Here is an 18,997-nt window from a genome sequence, read left to right on the forward strand (position 1 = left end):
TAAATTTTACCATTTAATTTCTAATAACTTGATAAAAATTGAACGAATCAACTCTCAGTTACACAGTAGCAATGTATTTTCCACTTTAAGAAAATGAGACCAAAAGTTCTTTTTAAGAACACAGCAATTATCTCAACACTGATCTTACAAAAAAATACTTACAGCAATACTTTTTGCTTATTAGCAAAAATTGAGTATTTAAAAAAAAAAAACAAACAAATCCAAACTTATTTCCCATATTTAATGTATTTTACCTTGGTTCAGGGAAACAACAGGTATTCGGTTAGCATTATAAAGGAAAATATCAGCACCACTATCTTTACTTCCAGAGGAGCTGGAATTCAGGCTTAATGTGAGCCATAGCTGCAATAGGGATTCAAGCTGAAAGAAAGGGGGAAAAAAACCCACTATGAGACCAAACTCAGAACCCCAGAGCATCAAAGTTTTAATTTTAAAGCCTGATTTACATTCTCAGCTGCTACTGTTTCAATGCGCACACACACACACACACACACACACTCTCTCTCTCCTTTACTGGATTTTAAAATTCTGCTAAATTTAAATTTATTTAATAATATTAAAGGCAAATTCAGCCTAAACTAGCAAATGCTTCTGCTATTGTTTTTGTAATTTCTTCCAAATTTCTTCCAAATAGTTTCTCTGAAGAAGTTTCTTCAAACTTATGTTAAGAAAATGCAGCTTTACACACTGCTCAGAAATACCTTTGTGAAGTAAAGGTATACCTTATACCTGTAACATGTACAGGTAGGCTTACAGATTTGTATGGAAGCTTTTGGAATGTCATTAAAGTGATGTTTCCCAGTCAACCAAAATTATTCAGAAGAGCCCATTTATCTAATGAGAAACCTCAGAGACACTGATGCTTACTCTGACTAAATCCCCTGAGGAAAATAACTCTAGATATTCTGGGGAAGCGTCAATGACATTTACATGAGAAACTGTATTTTGGATGAGATATTTAAAGAGCAACTGAGAGATGGAGTCAGCCACTCTATCAAAATATCAAGAGGCAGGCAGGCATCTAATCATTACATATATAGCATGCATGGCATTCCTTTGTATGAATCAAGAAAAGTGTTGTTAATCCAATGATTTTCAAAAAGCAAACTTTTAAATTTGCTAGTAACATACAGGATCATTGGGTAATTCAGATTGGAAAGAACCTTTGCAAGTTATCCAATCCAATCTGCTCAAAGAAATGCCACAGAAGATATCAGACTTGGTCACTTAGGGGTTTATTCAACTGAGTTTTGAAAATCTACACAGATCTCCATCTGTAATTAAGTGTCACTTAGTGACATTTTTCACTAATAAGCAAACAATTATCATTCAGTGGACATACAAACTTGTTTTTAAATATGAAAATATTATTTTCCAGTGTAACAAGCAATGTCCCCTTTGACAAAGGCTTTCAGCACTTTGTTTATTACATTATCAGTACTGCTGTCCATGACATATTCATAAGCAATACAGCACATAACATAACAGATTACTTGAATGCTAAGTAGCAAGAAGTAGAGGAAAACAACTCTCCAATTTAGAGATAAATACTATCAGATCATTTAAAGTTCAAAATTCTCTACCTGAACATGGTGGACTTGTAGCATGGAAAAGAGTTTGTTGAAGCATGCACTCAGCATAGGTATAGATGACAACTGCACAATCAGCTGGGCATTTTGGTTAGCCGCATGTAATCCCCTCAGCAGTGAATCATCTGTGCCACTGGGAGACTGTGTCACTAGAACACAAAACAGGGTACCATTCCCCCATCAATTACTAGAAGTAATTTAATAATTATTTCCTTGCATTTTTATACTTAGGTGAAAGATAGTTTTTTATAATTTAGACGAACATCTTCAACGTAGTGTTCAGTAGAATTGGACAACTGACTACCATAGTAGTGGCATACTTCAATATGAGACATTTCCATCTTCACAAAAACTGTTTGGAACTGACTCCACACAGATATATTTTCACAGCTATTACAGCAGTAACACAATGGTAAGACAAACGATTGGAACATTTCTTTCACACATTGCAGTACAACTGCTGCAGACAATAATGAACTTCCAGAGAATAACGCCTGAAGATGTCACTAAACTTATTCCACCACAACATAGTTAACCAATGACTACATGCACACTAAAGTACCCAGAGGGCTACAAAGAAACACAATTTAACAAGATGGGCAGCACAACTCACTGAAAAAGTTTCTAAAACAAAAAGCTCTGTGAGTGTTTTTGCAACATAAAGCTCACTCACTGAACAGCTGAGTCCAAATTTGTATTCAAGTATTTTCACTTTCATCACTTAGTAGGTGCAACTGTCAAATGCAAAGAGCTTTCAAACACCAAGAAGCTTAATATTCACTTGCACTTAGATCTAAATCTTTAGATTTTCCCTCCTTTGTAGCATAACCTACATGCACAGTTGACTGTTTCACAAAATGTCTTAAATATAGGCATGGAAGTTACTCAAAAATCTGAATAAAGAACTATCTCTGAGGTCCAACCAAATAAGAAAGTTCAAGCAAAATATAACTTTTTCTAAGCTACTAAGTGACTGCAGAAAACATTACTACAAATTTTAAAACATCATGATCATTATGGGAAGAGAATGATTTGACAACGTGTAGTTACATGTAGGAGATGTGTTTGTCAATGCTTGCAGAATGGAATCAGCCTCCAGTGTGGACATCATTTTCAGCATCAGCTCAGCCTGCTGCTCAAGTCCAACTTCGAGACGTGCATCTAAAGCTAATAAAGGCAACCAAAAAGGGAAAACTGAGTTATATCAAGGACATACATAATTACAGAATCACAGAATATTCAGAATTGGAGGGGACCCACAAGGATCATCAAGTCCATCTCCTAAGAGAATAGCCTGTATGGGGATTGGACCCACAACCTCGGGGTCATCAGCACCATGCTCTGAACAACTGAGCTAATCTCACCTTTAAATTGCTACTCTTTCTGTAACAATATTACAGATCTGAAATATATAATTATTAAAATGCTGAATTTCTGTGAAATATACCCAGATTTCTTTCCACCCTCACTTTACTATCACATATGACAATCTGCATATGCTCAAATCATTTCTTCCTAAGGCAATAGCTCTCAAACGAGAACCAAAAAGTTGTTTTTCCCAGTGTGCCAGAAGAAAAATCTATCACCCAGTTCAGCAGTACTCCTACAAATGAACAAGTGTGCCACTTCACTCCTTTGGGGTAGAGCCAACTAGAAAAGAACTTCCAAAATTTCCTGAGAAAACAGGAAAGATTTAAAACTGCCTAGAAGTGCATTCCAAAATGTCAGAAAATAAGATTTTCTGCTATGTTGGGCTTTTTAAAATATAAGTTTCACATTATATTCTTCCAGTTACTACAGGGAAAAATATGTGGCATATAAAAAAATGTAATTCTTTCCCCTTAAAACACATAGACATTGCTAAAATAATTTATTGTCCTAAAGCCTCAAATATAAAATTATAGAAAAGAGACCCCAAACAGAACTTTAATTCATTGCCTACCTTGAGAGACTGATATGCTGACAGTTTGTGATCCATTTTTCTCTGTAGTTACAGGTGGTTTTGCAACTGGAATTCCAACACCACCAATGTAAGGATTGTAATTGTAGGTGCCATATTCAGCACCCCAGTAATCGTACCAGGTGCTGCTTATAGGCTTAAAAAACAAACAAAAACAAGAAAAAACAATAAACAGCAAGTCTTTAGATTGCCAGAAGTTTTTAATGACTAACAACAAACTTTGAGGTTAAAAAAAATTAAAACCAGAAGACTGGTTCCAACAGCTTTAGAAAATTTTTTCAATTCTCATTGCAGTATAAGCTACTGAAGCCTTAGTGATTATCAAAATCCAGCAGTGTAGTTAGCTGCCTCAAAGATTCAAAAAGCGAATTTGAAAATGTCATAATCAGTTTTTCTTCACACATTTGTACCATACTACCAAATCTGGAAGTAGAGTATTACACAGATATTTATCAAGATAGAATGCTATACTATTACCTGTACTAATTAAGTACCTTGAAGCCTCAGTGAGGCTCAGGGACTATTAGAACTGGGTCCTGAAAAATAAAGAATTGAGTAATCTCTACTTGTGTCATAATTTAAGATACTAAGAAAGCATATGGATCACAAGGAAAAAAAGTAATGTAACATTGTATAAAGGCAATTTGCATATGCCCTTCTTTTTAATGGTGAGATCCAATAACAACTGTCATTTTACAGATACAGAAGCAAATATTAAGAAGCATTAAGAATGAAAAAGTGGTTTTATGGCTGTTTTTTGGTAGACATCAAAGAAGGTAATAAGACAATAAAGGTACCTTGGATGAAGCTGACTAAAAACTACTGCCACATGACATGACAGAAGAATAAAGAAGGCAGGAAATAACAGTAACACAGAAATTCGGCAGTAAGTATAATTTTCGGTGGTAGACTGAGATTTAATGAAAAAAACTTTACATGATAGGTAATTGGTAGAATGACATATGAGGGAATACAGAAAAAAAATTCAGTGCTTTCAGAGCAAGTGATGGGACAGATCATTTAGGTTCATTCAAATGAAACATTTAAGTCAATAGAGGGGCATGGAAAAACTCCAAATGTCATCCTTCTAAAGAGAGAAAAGACTCAATATTTCATTATGAACAGTGTGTTTCTTTGAAGTCTAAATATTTTTGGCTTTTCATATACATTGACAATATTGTAATTGTACAACGTGTATGCTTAGCCTTCATCTTAAGTATAAAAGTACTTAGTAATTTTCTTCTTCCCCAGTGAAGAAAATTTTGAAGTGAGTTACTTCCCTTCATAGCCTGAAGTTAATCTGAGCACAAGCTACTGCTAGCTTCCTTTTTAAAATACAATACTAACAGTATAAATTCATTTTAAGATCAGTCAGGGAAATGGTACTCCATTCTTAATAAAAAGGACAAGACTAGATCTTATTTTTCTATTATGTTTTTGTTGTCTTCAAGACGTGCTGAAGTGTGAAGAAGTGCCAGAGAATAAGGATTTTTCTATCTCACATGTAAAGGTTATCCTGAAAATTTAGGTGTGACATACCTTGAAGACTTTGGCTGCAAGGGGATCTTTTTCCAAATCAATATCCAAAGGATCAATATCGACTTCCATCAGGTCTTGCAGTAATTCAAGATCAATGTCCTTATCTTTTTCCAATGATGACAAGGGTGGAGCACCTCGAATCATTGAAAGAGTATTAACCAAAGCAAACCAAACCAAAACCACTACACACTTGCAAGTAAAAATTATAAAACAAGGATGTATAATATACTTAACAGAATTTTAAGCTTTTTAATATTACAACTTTGTGAAAAAAGTTAAAATAAGCAATCAAGTTGCCTTTTTAAAAATATGATGAAAAATACCCCTTCTTTACTTGTCAGATGTAAAACTTACTTGAAGAATTACCCAATCTGCCTATATTATCAGAAGCTATTTATGCTATCACCAAAGAGTCTTGTGCTGATACCTTGATAGATGAGTAAATTTTTTTTTTAAACTCTTTTTAGTGAATACACATATACAGAATTATGCAATAATTTACCTGTGATGTCATGTGTCAAAGGCTCATCTATGGTTTCTACTAACTGAACTGTGGACTGCTGGAGAGAGTCATCAGAATCTCCAGCTGAAGCTCCAGCATCTTCTCCCAAAGCACTTTCTTCCATAGCTTCAGCTGCTATAGGTGCCAACAACTCTCCTAGGTATTAAATTAAGCAGATAAATTCACTTCAAGCTTTATTCTCATTACAATATAGCATCCCAGTGTCTATGGCAACTGTCACTTTTTCATCTAAGTTCTCTGGGGCTATTTCTTCAAGGTGAAGTGTTTTGAATAATTTTCAAATAATCATGGTCATATAAAAACGAACTTTTTAATACACGAGTCACTCTAATTGCAATTTTAAATCACATTTTTACGCACTAACCTAAATGTTATGATTTGTTTGGGTTTTTTAATAATTTGGATTGTGTCAGCAGGTTCTAACATACTGACAAACCACTCCACCAAAATATTAAAGTGCAAGATACCTTCTGAAGAATATGAACTTAAAACAAACCTGCTAGAATATCCTGTAGCATACAAGTCAGAGAATACTGAGCCCATGCTCCTCCCCAGGAGATGTCTCCTCTGTTAAAGTCAGTTCCAACAAGAAGCAGCAATAATCGTTCTAATTGAGTCTCATTTACAATCTCACATAAATGAATTGTTGGTCTTGTAGCATTTGCAATTCTAGCAAGAACCTATTAAAAAAAAGAAAGATAAATATATGCCTATTCATCATTAACCCTATGAAAGTATATAATAAATTTATTTTCTATAATTATTAGATTTTGCTTACAAATAAATCAGGTATTTTTACCAGCTCACACTTTAGACTTTTATGAGTGTAATAACATGAATATGTTTTTTTCAAGTTAATTTTTCCATGCAATTTTGAAGCCACCTTATTTTAAGTCACACAAAAAGTGACAGATCAGAAAAACTACCTCACCAGAAATGATTAGAAATTTTAATGCTGCAGCTAATTTTTACCATCAAACAAGCAAAAAAGCAGTAATAGAGAACTAATTTAATGTGGTTGCTACTGCAGCTACATAGTGATGATCCATATTCTTTTTACCTTACAAACAAAAAGAAGTAAATCTGCATGACAAGTAAAGTCCATGGACAAGAGAAAGAGTGCCAGCTTTTGCACTACAGAAATGCAACGTTCATGTGCCAGTGTAAAGGGAAGTGGTTCAATTTCTGGAGTTTCTTTTGCTGTTGATACTTCTGTTTCTAAAGAAGAACGAGGCCATTCTGCAGTTCGCCGCAAGCGTATTAAGTCCTTGAAGTGCTGCAGAAATTAAATTTGAAACAACAGTCACAGGTTAAAACTGATCTCTAAATCTTTTCCCCATGAATCAGTGTGGCAGCAATAACAGAGACTGTGAAAACTTCTTAAAAATATAAAAGCAAGTCTAAAAATACGTAAGAATCCGGAATGGAATTAAGGCTTTATTGGCTGAAATTTGTTTTGGCAGCTTTTTATCTCAGATGACAAATGCATAATCAAATTCAGTTCTGCAGAAGTGCCAATTAAGCCTTATGTATGCCATAACACATATTGAAAATACATATTTTCAAAGTTTCCTTCATATTTTCACACCTGTACATGAAGTTACAGTTATCATAAAACAAACTGCATATAAAAATAGCCATTATGGAAATTTATTCTTAAAAGAACACTGACTTTCCAGTTCTTCACATTTGATAAATCATCAGTAATTTCTATATTTCTTAATACTGCCATGATATAAAGTATGCATTAATCTCACCATAAATGGAACTAGTTTGATTTTTGATCATGGCTCTGGACAACCTTTTTGACAGAGGGCCTAAATGTGATGGAGAAAAGAATGTGCTTTTATTAATCCTCTCATCCACCAAGGGCATTTAGCAGCCCAGCTCATTGAATCAGCTACACTAGCACTCATTAGATAATACAAATGCCTCTTATAATCTCACTTAAGCAGTAGCTACTGAATTAGATCAAGGAAAGAGCTATTTACTGAGACAAAGGTTTCACTTTCTCCTAAATGCAGTACATGTTTTACATCACTCACGTCATAACTAAAAGTGATTAGTAAGCAAAATAGCAAAACCCACATAAAATGCAACTATCAAGGGCACAGTAACAGCTTAACTACAAGCTAAGGAATTACAAGAGGAAAGATCTTTAGTTCAACACAGGTTTTTTTTCTGCAACATGGCTACTATAAATTGAAACCTAAATTAGCTAGACAGCACAGTTCAGCCAGTAACTCATTTAAAGATGAATCAAGGGGCCACCAGTGGAGCAGCCCCCTTGGTATAACCTGCTGGAATAAAGCAGAAGATCGTGCAGGAAAGAACAGCTCATGACAAGCACAGTTAGTGAAAACTTAGAGCTTTATTTTTTATGCTAGTGATGTGTTTTTTCCAGAATTACTGGAAGTTTTAGGATTTCCCTTTAGGTCCAACATCATGTCATTTCCTTCCACAGACCTATTTTCAGGCATCCTAACAGTCACGAGCACTTCCTGAACTAGGGAGTAAATGTTTCAAAAGACACCTAAGTTTGGTAGCTAAAAAGATTTTAGTTGTCACCACCTGAAATCCCTAAATTTCAGCATCTCCTCTCATAACCAAAACAATTCTTTAACTACATCATCAACCCTCAATATCTGGGGCTTACTGCAAGATGCCACAACTGAAGTGGTGGGTACCTTCGAGAAACTAAGGAGCTCACAACAAACTTTAAAAGTAATTCTCAGAAGTCATATTTATTAGTTTAGGAAGACAGACATTGGCAGAATTATTTTCTGACTACTCAACCAGGAAAGCATCTAGAAGAGCATCATGCATAAAAGCTAGTCATATAAAGTACTGCTTTACCTTTCTATTGCTATGTGTTACCCAAAGTTTAATGGCATGACTGGCATTCCCAAAGCTACAAGTTTATTAGTAATTTTGGCCTTGACTACCTAAAAGAACCCTGTAGAATGATAAACTATTTTTTACAGAGCAATAAATTTCCAGGTGGCTGCTTTTTTTTCAGTATTAGAATCTACTTGATAACAGCCATGATGAAACAACTTTTTATAATAAGGTCAAAGTAAGACAAAAATGACTTTGCAGGAACAGGTCTTTTCACACAAAAGACAAGAAGTCAGTTACAGTTTCAGAGCATCATACCTTTGAAGTAGCCTGCTTTAGTTTTGCCTGTTCTACTAAAAGTTTGTATGATGATCCTTTGTTGCTTTGTATTTTCTCTTTTTCCATCTGTTCCACCAAAGCCTTCTGTTTTGCTTTTAATAAGTTAAGTTGCTAAAAGAAAATGTTAATAGGAATAAATGAAAATTTAAGCAATAAGATGTTAAAAGGATCAGTATGTTCATGATAGCAATCTTCAGTTCAAACTGTAACTTGAGCTTTTAAAATAGTTTTAAATCACAGCTTAGGTGCTTGCACTGGGGTGTACTCAGATTTATGTAGAAATTACATCATATTTATTGTCCAATAGAGTACAACAGTACACTCCAACACTTGTTTTTCCAGCAGATCCCTTGCCCCATGGTTTTAGATGAATGTCAAAGAAGTTAGGCAGCCTTTAGCTATAGAATCAGACCTATGCAAAAGCAAGGCTGAATGAGTCCCAATGCCAAAGCTGTTGTTTCAAGAAATGAGATATCCTTTCTATAAGACATACTTCTCTGAAAATAGCCACTACTGTGCAGGAAGTCACCTGTTTATGATGCACCAGCTGTTTCCTGATCTTTCGGGAATACAGTCTATCAAGGCTACTGCTGCCTTTAGTCGATCTGCTCAGACTCTGAGTGTGAAGGCTATTATTTATAAAACTCCACTGGTTTCCTAATGGAAATAAAATTAAAAAAAATTAGTCCATCTTATTAAACCTCATCAGACTCTGGAGAAAAGCCTTTGTTTCAATGGTTAGCATCTCCAAAAAGTACTAAAGAAACAAGCTAAATCTAACTCTTAGCATTATTCAGTTATCCCCATTTATAGTATTTGTGTGATTTTAAAATGCAGTGCCATCTTTTCTCACTATTCTTAGAACATACAAGCAGGCAAGCAACTCTGTCCTAAGTAAAAATAGATTAACAGCTTCATAACATAAAAACTTTTATTCTTAGAAAAGAATATTATTAAAAGAAAACCATAGCTAGTAAAACTAATAATAATATTAATAATAATAGCAATAATAATGATGATTATAATAATAATAATGTATGGTGCTTATTATTATTACTGTTGTTCTTATTATTACTACTACTACTACTAATATTATGAAATACACAAAAACCAGACAAAAAACAGATTTAAAAATAGTGGATACAAATATCAAAACATTTATGAAGTCACACTGCTGGCCCTTTCTCACAATACAAAATGGTGCAACACGGTGCACTCTCCATTGTAAAGTCCCAGTCACAGGGTAATATACAGACATTTTACAAATTAAAATCAACCTGCATTTTTCACTTGAAAAAGTGAAAGAGATCATATTTATGAGGAGATGGGGATGTAAATAAGCAGAGAAGAATAAAAATAAAAAGATCACAACATACATTTTTAAATTCGCTTTTTTCAAGTGAATAGAAAATGCATTTTAGGTATTTGAACAGCTCCCAGAGCAATACTCATGAATCAAGTTTTGTTAATAAATGTGATGTACCTGCCAAAAATCGTTCCCTCTCTTTTCCATTCAGAGGTTTCTTTGCTGTGGCTGCTTCATCTTCAACAGTAGCTACATAATCCAGCAGTCTGGACACCAGCATTACAACCCAACTGATCATGGGAATATCTAAAACTCCTTCAAAATAAACAAATTTCAGTGCCTTAATAAATTTCTGAAGACATAACAAACATCACACATTTCACTAGGCCACAAAGACCCCACTCCCCTCTTTTTGTTTTTTAAAAGGAGAGTTAGAGTCTGAGCACTTATAAATGAGGGAAGAAATCAGTATAAAACTTGGTGCAAATGAAAATGTCACAGGTCTTTCAGTCTGATGAAGCTGGAAGTCAAAAGCTTCACCTCAACTGTTCAAGCTGAAAATTAAGCAGCATTTTTCTTAAAAAGAGTCAAAAATGTTAAGTCTAGATTTCCTAAATACCAAATGCATAATGACAGCTGCTTGCATTAAAGCACATGAAATAAATATCTCAAATTCAACAGTGTGCAATTCCTCCACTAAGATAGTTATAATAGTGCATACAGACAACTACATCTTTACTTCACCATTAGTGTATTTTCATGTAGATATCTGGATAAGTTACAGGAAAGCCAAGAGTGACTTCAGACTAGATGAACCACACTGGTGGCACTAACAATTGGCTAATGCCTATTTCAGTCTCACACTTTAAATGCTATATTTTTGTATAGAAAGAGAAAAAATATATCTTGAGCATCATGCAAGAAAAGTCTTTGTGCACATGGAAATCTAAATAAACAGTTACCAAAGTGAACTCATGACTGCTCAACAAAACCAGAAACCTACAAATACTGACCACTTAGTTACAGTCATTATGCAAATGGCATAATTTACAATGTCAATACAGCAAAGACATCAGCACTAGAAGCTACACCAACATTTTCCTATCAGTGCTGTGCTGAGCCACATTTGCTACACTGTGCTTTTCATGCACTGACCTCAAAAAAGCTGTAATTAATTCAAATTATTATTAAACACAGATCAAACAAGAAAACTAAGGCACAGAAACAATCCATCCAAAATCACATGAAGCTGCTGGCATCCAAGCAGTAGGATGCAGCCTGACTTGTTAACTGCAGTTTCCTGAGCACATTGACAGAAAGCAGCCCATCTCATGCAGGCAGAGGAAGAACCCCAACAGGTCCACAACAGGACCTGGACTGGAACCACTGACTAAATTGCAAGTACAGAAATGAGGAGCACTGGTGACTGTTACACACCTTTTTGTTTGGCAGAATAAAAAGAAAGGATCCTGCTGTATATACCTTTTCACACTTCTGTTAAAACAAGACCATTTCTTTTCATCTCTCAAAAAAAAAAAAAAAATAGAATTCTCAGCTTCTCTCCCACCCTCCCTCCAGGTCTTTTGCTCATTCCTTTCTTCTTCATCCAGCCTCAAAGTTCACAACTTCTCTCCACCCGTAACACTCACCTCTTGCTCTGATTTTCCTTTTCTTTTTTCACTTTTTCCCCAGTAAGTTTTCACCCCTTTGATTTATGTGTGATAGTTGTCAAATAGGAATTTCTTCTGCCATACCTGATGCTTCCACCACACGTAATATTGCCCTAGTACTCACCTGTGCTGTCCAGGAGGAAGGAAGCTGGAAGACCAGCAAATAAAGCTCTGAAGTATCAGTTACTTCTGCTTCCTAAAGTCCTCCATGAGGACAACTAGTAAGGCAAGAGCTATGAAAGGAATTGGAAGCTGTGGGGAGAGTGCAAACAGAGGTAGAGGAGATGTAAGCTTGGGTTTGCCTCAAACTAGTTAGAGACTATAGCAGGATATGGCCCCGATAGAGAAAGAACATGGGAGATCAGTGGGAAGCAATAGGAACAGCTGCTGACACCAGCTGCAGGTCTGTTAACATCAGGACACAAGGGAAAACTAAGGACAGAGTCTCAGCTGGCACTTTACAGACCTCACATGGCTAAGAACTTTAAACAACTTATCTTCTATGATGCTTTGCTACCTGTACATAACAAATGAAGTAGCCTAGAGTGTGATGTTTTCAAAAGTAAGAATTTGCATCAACCTTGGGATAATTAAGAGAACGTCCAAAGAAAATCAAGTTTGCAGAATATAATCTCAGTACATTTTTAGGATCAAAAAATGTAAATGCCTTGCAATTACAGAATGCTCCACAAGAAGAAACTCCATGTAGTCTGCAGAAACCATGCAGATATACATAAACTTGTCTTCATATGTTTCACCTCAAAAACTTGAAACTTGGAAAATATCTCATGAGCAAAAAGGTGCATTTCTTTCCAAAACATTGAATTCCAAAGTAATTCCCTAGAGCTGTCTATACATGGAATGCTCCCCCCACTCTGCCAAAGCTTCCCAGCTGAATTATAAACAATCAAATAGAATTTGCTCAGGTTTTAATGGGTCGGGGAAGGAAGCTCTTTTAGCACCTAAAGAACAAGAAGCTTCTTCACGTTTTAAGACAACTGTGTTTTAAAAATATAGTAAACAAGCAACTTCTTTTAATAAACCAAAAATTGTGAGTTAGTCTCTCAGTTTTCCAGTTTATAATGAATATGATCTCCCAAATTAGTTACCTTCAGTTCTTCTGTGCACAGGTAAATGAGGTTGCAGTGGTGACAGCAGGTTATCCAGGAGATTAAGTAAACTTTCTAAAACACCACTGTTGCTAAGTGATCTTTGCCCAATGCAAGAAAGCAACATGAAGACCCTAAAAATAAAATTCACATATTTAAGATTTTATTTCTTTTTCAGAATCAATAATATCCTGCAATGCCTCTTATATAAGAATATTGTCCTAGGCTTTCATCTCAGACACACACAGGTTGCTACAGAAAGCAGTACTATGGCCCAGCAAGTAGACTGAATTTCACATTCTATCATTCTTAAGGTTAATGCAACATTTTAGGGTGAACATCTTCTCTTTCACCCTCAAGAGGTCAGCAGAGTCTTCACCGTCTGAAACAAGATCTCATCTATTTTGTTTCCTATTACATATTACTAATAGCAGAGAAAGAGAATTAAATCAATGGATTCTTATATCCTTGAATTGATGAATTTTTTAAAGATATGAAAATACAGATGCTGCTGTTCAAAGAAGGCACTAAGCAGCAAATACATTTGATTAAAATAAAATGCTAACATTTAGAATATTAAAGACCTCCATCAATAATCTGAAAAAATCAATACATCTAACATTCAGTGCTCAACTCTAAGTGTTCTTGCTGTCATCTCAGTGCAGTCTTTTGCAGTGAATGCTAACAGTGTACCTTCCAGTCTCAATCCCACTTCCAAATACTGGAGAAGAGCAACTCTACAATGAGGGTACATTTAAGCCTGATAAAGGAGAAGGCCATTTTTGACACTGGGAAGCAATTCTGTTAGGTATGTGAAGATGTTCAAATAAGAAAACATAGCAAGTTTTTGTGGTGTAAGAACCAAATAGGTGCAATAAATAACTGCAATTGGATATGTATCATCTGCAGTACTTTTTTTTTTTGGGTCTATTTCTTAAATCAATCAAAACCATGGATAATATTTCTTAAATCAATCAAAACCATGGACAGTCCCATTTTGTCAATTCCAGTGCTAAGTTATGAACAACGGAATTAATCACTGATCCACAGGTAATGTATCAATATAGATTTATAGCTTACCTGTCTTGTGGAAATATGAGCAGTTGTTCTGAATTGTATAATTCCTGAAGTACATTTGAGAGAAACTGACCCCACCACCTTTCACCTCCACAGAGCTGAACAAGCAGAAGGCCAGTATGCAGTCGTATCTTGGGGGTTCCACTGATACACAGGTGCTTAAATAACTCTTCACAAGCTTGAGCATGAAAAGTACTCTGCAGAACCACAGGAACTGAGTGTCCTTTTAAGAGAAGAGAACATCTCTGTTTAAAGAGACAATGACTTGAAAATTTATGAAAAAGTTGCAAAAATCTGACTACAAGTAAGTTTTTAAAACTACTATGATTAGACTAATTGGCACAGGAGTAAAGGAGGTGGGAACATATGGGAAAATGCTGATTTTTAGGCAACTCAAAGAGCAGGCCATTTGGTCAAATCCAAATCAATATTATGCCAGTGAAATTACCCCTACAGAAGATACACAAAGTAAAAAATAAACCACCATCATGCTTAGAACAAACTGGCACAGAAAATCACATGACAACCTATCAACAGAACAACGTACTGCTTTTTTGTTTGTTTTGTTTTTAAAATACCACCAGCTCCTACACAGATTTTTCAATTTCAATTCTCCGTGACTTCTTTCAATGGCAAGCTTAGGAAATAAAATCTTTCCTGGATATCAAAAAATCATGAACTAACTAGAAATACTGGTTTTATGAGTTCATTACTACCACCACTCTTGAGGCAAATTCTGCTCCTCAGCCTGCTTCTAATTGCCTAATCCATCCCCAGCACTACCTAGGCTTCAGTGCTCACAGATCCTTTCAACAAGCTGATTCTGCCTGTGAAAACCACATGAGTATTCTGCCTGGGCAGATTTTTGTTACTTCAGCAAACTGGATCATCCCACAGAAGGATCAGATGACTATCTCAACAAAGGATATGCAGCCAGGACCTTGACACCTTCTCCTGTTCTTTTCAGGAAGTGGTCAGGCCAGCTTGGTGCCACTGGTAAAACTTTACAATGTATGCTATCAGCTACTAAAATCACAGCACATGTGGCCTGGAGCAGCCTGGTCTAGTGAAAAGTGTCACTCTCCATGGCAGGGTGGTGGAACTTCATGATCTTTAAGATCTCTGCAAACTCAAATACCATTTTACATTTCTATGATTCTAAACATAGTTTATAGGCCTTATAGTAAAAAAAGTGCAATTCAAGAAATAGAAATACTCGGAAATTGTTTCTACTAACATGACAAAAAAATCAAAACCTCAAAAAATACTGACCATTGGACGAATGTAGCAAACTGAGCAAAGTATCCAGTAAGTATCTAATGATGGTGCGTAACTGTTCTGTGGATGACATCTGAATCAACTCTTTGGGATCAGATTGTTCCTTCAATGTTTTCCTGCTTGCACCTAAAGCTACTTTGAGTCTCTGAACAGCATGGTGAGCCAAGTTGAGTTGCAGCTGCAGCTGAATGCAGTCCTGGTAAGCAGAAAATACTCTGCTGTCTTCTTCTACTGCCTTGTCTGGCTTTCTCAAAAAGTACTGGGCATTGTTAGCACTATTGAGTGGTGGCAGGTCAATACTCTGCAGAAGGATTTCTAACCGATGACAGGCCAAGTTGTACCTAAAGGGAAATATTCAAAAAACACAATTCGATCCACATTAGCAAACAGCAATACATATGACAATCACTCTGCCGGAAGACAACTTCTGGTCCATTGTGAATGCACTCTTAAAACAGATATGGAAAACAAATACAGTGTAGTTTTTGTTACTGCTAAGAAGATATTCACAACAGCTCTACAACAGCAGAGGATTTTTTGGTCTGAAGAATATAATGGGAAAAAAAAAAATCTGTAGCATTATTATATCCCAGCATTTTACATTAAAATAATTAGCAAATACCCTTTCTTCTGCTAACCTGCACTGTATGTCTTCTTGCAATGCAACCATCATTGCCAAATGTTGATCAATTTCTGGCTGATTTGCTGCTTCACCTTCTCCTCTGAGGGGATCATGCATTAGTTTCAGCTCATTTTCAAAGGGTAGGATATAGGTATGGCCATAATAAAATCCTAATGGGATTTTTGCTCTGGCATTCGTGCTACCATATCGACCAATAACAGTGATCTGAAAGAAAATGCAATTATATTGTAACACAATTGCATCAGAACAGGAAAAATAAACACCTAGTCAAAAATACATTAAAAATTTATAGCCAACAAAAGTTTGGTGTGAAGAGAGCTTAAATGAAAGTTCATGTACTAACAAACATCAAGAACTTAAAACATCCTCTTACCTTCATAAACCTGCAAACCGGGGGTGGCAACAAGTCATGTAAAATAAGTGAATGTGTGCTAATGTCAGTAGCCACTACCAGTCGCCTTCCATCTACTTCTTCTCCTAAAGTCCAGATGTCAATGGACAAAGAAGCCAAATCTCCACAAGTGGGAATCAATACATCTGTCAATAATATAGGTCTTCCAAAATCGAGGGTCACAAATCTTCTTGCTCCTAGGTGAGAAAAACACAGGATTGCCTGAGAGACCAGTGTATGCTAATCAGCAAGATATGTTACTTCTCAAAAAATAAAGCCACTGTTTATGTATTGTTCAAAAGGTATATAAGGGTTTATGCATTGTTTAAAAGGTATATTTGTATATTTGAGACTAAAAACAGCTGCACAACCCCAGAAACTCTCACTACAGCTTGAACACTTTGAGAAGAAACTTTTGGCATCAACTTAAATGAAGAAGCTGTTTTGCTTTTTATGCATTCATTTTGAACAGGTGCTCTGTTCAGAGACCCAACATACTCCCCAAGTTTCCAGGAATTTTCAACTATCACCAAGTGCTAGGTCTTAAACTAACAGATATGACAGGATGCAAACTGAGAAATATCTTTACTCTGGAAAGCTAAGAGATACTGTAGCTAAGCAACTTATTTAAAGCCCCAGAAAATATTCCACTTCTTACTAGCACATGTGTCAAAACTATTATTAGGAACTGTGGTTTTACCTGAGTGCATTCGCTCTATAATAATTGACTGATGAGGTGGAGGTTGAAGAAAATGTGAAGCATGAGATATTGCAAGAGCAAGGCCAGATCCCAATGGATTCTGAGGAGTGGAAAAACATCATAAAGTTAAGTTATTAAATCTATGCATTTACTGTAAGCTGTTAAAGATGTACTATTTTGACAACACCTCACTACACGCAAATCTGAGCATGAACCATCAAAATATATTAACTACTAAGTTCAAAGGATTAATAACTCCTCACACACTTAGGCTAGCTCCAATAAAGAGAAACCATATGAGGTGCTGTAACAATACTATTTTGCTTTCATAAGTTCTTTTCATATGGTAAAAATTTAGTGTTAGTTTTCACATCTCATTCAAGTAAACATATATTTACTAGCACTCAGGTACAAAGTAAGACCCTGGTAATGGTCACAGCACCTTGTTTCTCTAAGAAAAATAAAAGAAAATAATTACCGTTCTAGACTTGCTTGTATTTTTGTTATGTGCTGCAAGGTTAACTGTTGGGGGATCAATGACTGAACCAGGAAAAAGCTGAGCAAGCTCTGCATTAATAACAGCAGAAACTGCTTCATTAGGTGGAGTCAAAGGTGGAGTCATGAAGAGAGGAGTTGTTTTTGGTGTGGGTGGAATGACATCTGAAGGATGAATGAAGAACCCTGGAGCCGCTACTGTATTAGAAGGCACAGAGTTGTGAACAGGACCAACTGCTGATGCTGCTGCCGCTGCTGCTGCTGTTGTCTGATGCAGTTTTGCTTCCAGCTTAGCTTTCTGTGGAGAAGATGAAAGCTATGTATGTAGCAGATAATACCACTTGTGAACACAGGAGTAGTATTAGGCCACAAGTTCAACTTTGATTGTACAACTGGATTTAATAAACCGAAGCTACTTTCAGTATATAGCCAAGCTGAATGGCCAAATATAAACTGAAAAATTAAACTATTAATCTATCTATTTAATTTGACTCACAAGCTGAGGAACATGAGTAATTAGATGGAATAATAAAAAAAAATAATAAAAACTCTACCACTGAACAGCAAAGTATTGAGAGTACACAGCTAAGCACTGGCCAATGAACAATGGCTTTATGGCTGGCACTGCCCTGTGTTAGAAACTGCGCTTTTCATTTTGGTACACTTTTTCAATTCCAGACTGATACACTTACTTCCGAAGACTTAGTTTTTATTACAAACTCCCAACACACCTTTAAAATACACAAAAACTAAATCTGAAAGACCAAAGCAGCATGGGAGACACTCCCAGCCCTTTGCTTAAGAAGAGCAAACCAGAGTGCTGAGCATTTCCTTCCTCAAATACACTCTGGAGGAAAAAACGACAACTAGCTCTGCAACTACTTTCTCAGCTTTCGAAGTTTAGATACAGCACTAAAAAGAGCCAAATAGCCTCCAACCTGTTGCTGAAGCTTCAAAAGCTGCTGCTGTTTCTCTTGCAGCACCTGGAGCTGTTGCTCGGCTGAGGCCATTGCATGAGAGAGAGACTGCAAAGCTACCTGGGCTGCTGAACTCAGTGCTGTCGAGGCTTCCCCAACTGTTCCAGAAGAGAGGCCACCAACTGCTGGGGTAACCCCAAAGGTACTCACTGGCATGAAACAAACAAACAAAACAAAACATGGATGTAGAAATTATAAAACCCACCTTTAATTCCTCATTAATTGTTCAGAGTGATGTAAAAACAAGAGAAATATCTTTTTATCCAGTTCTTGCTACAAGGTATCTTGAATTACGAAGTATATAGTTTATAGACTATGCACATTGGTTATACATGCAACACTTGGATTACAGAAAAGCCACCTATTGCTCTGGAATTCTTCCAACACAAAAGGTTGTAAGGTAAAGATGCAAGCTCATACAATATACTCTCCAATAAAAACAAATGGATTCAAATTAATATTTTTTAAATCCAATACGTTTGCTAAGATCCAAGAAGTTTAACTTCACAGAAATTATTTAAGAAAAGTTATTATTAAGAAAA

At 35.8% G+C, this 18,997-nt stretch overlaps 1 protein-coding gene across 8 annotated transcripts in view; it reads right to left on the reverse strand.

The window, feature by feature from the left end:
* Positions 1-18,997, reverse strand: part of BIRC6 (baculoviral IAP repeat containing 6) — a 170,579-nt gene that overhangs the window by 96,407 nt on the left and 55,175 nt on the right. For 6 of the 8 annotated variants that reach the window (XM_056486486.1, XM_056486491.1, XM_056486490.1 and 3 more), the window contains exons 24-42: positions 18,417-18,604; positions 17,462-17,776; positions 16,984-17,083; positions 16,266-16,480; positions 15,888-16,096; positions 15,244-15,590; positions 13,975-14,194; positions 12,895-13,028; positions 10,293-10,430; positions 9,339-9,466; positions 8,789-8,920; positions 6,693-6,908; positions 6,129-6,312; positions 5,612-5,767; positions 5,110-5,243; positions 3,553-3,706; positions 2,661-2,777; positions 1,605-1,759; positions 255-381 (exon numbers count right to left, since the gene is read on the reverse strand). In XM_056486486.1, the coding sequence (XP_056342461.1) occupies positions 255-381; positions 1,605-1,759; positions 2,661-2,777; positions 3,553-3,706; positions 5,110-5,243; positions 5,612-5,767; positions 6,129-6,312; positions 6,693-6,908; positions 8,789-8,920; positions 9,339-9,466; positions 10,293-10,430; positions 12,895-13,028; positions 13,975-14,194; positions 15,244-15,590; positions 15,888-16,096; positions 16,266-16,480; positions 16,984-17,083; positions 17,462-17,776; positions 18,417-18,604 (3,369 nt within the window). The remainder of the gene's footprint in view (positions 1-254; positions 382-1,604; positions 1,760-2,660; positions 2,778-3,552; positions 3,707-5,109; positions 5,244-5,611; positions 5,768-6,128; positions 6,313-6,692; positions 6,909-8,788; positions 8,921-9,338; positions 9,467-10,292; positions 10,431-12,894; positions 13,029-13,974; positions 14,195-15,243; positions 15,591-15,887; positions 16,097-16,265; positions 16,481-16,983; positions 17,084-17,461; positions 17,777-18,416; positions 18,605-18,997) is intronic. The other 2 variants (XM_056486492.1, XM_056486493.1) reach the window with 2 other exon arrangements.

This window comes from Oenanthe melanoleuca, chromosome 3 (assembly GCF_029582105.1).
Source record: "Oenanthe melanoleuca isolate GR-GAL-2019-014 chromosome 3, OMel1.0, whole genome shotgun sequence".
In the NCBI taxonomy this organism is placed as follows: Eukaryota; Metazoa; Chordata; class Aves; order Passeriformes; family Muscicapidae; genus Oenanthe; species Oenanthe melanoleuca.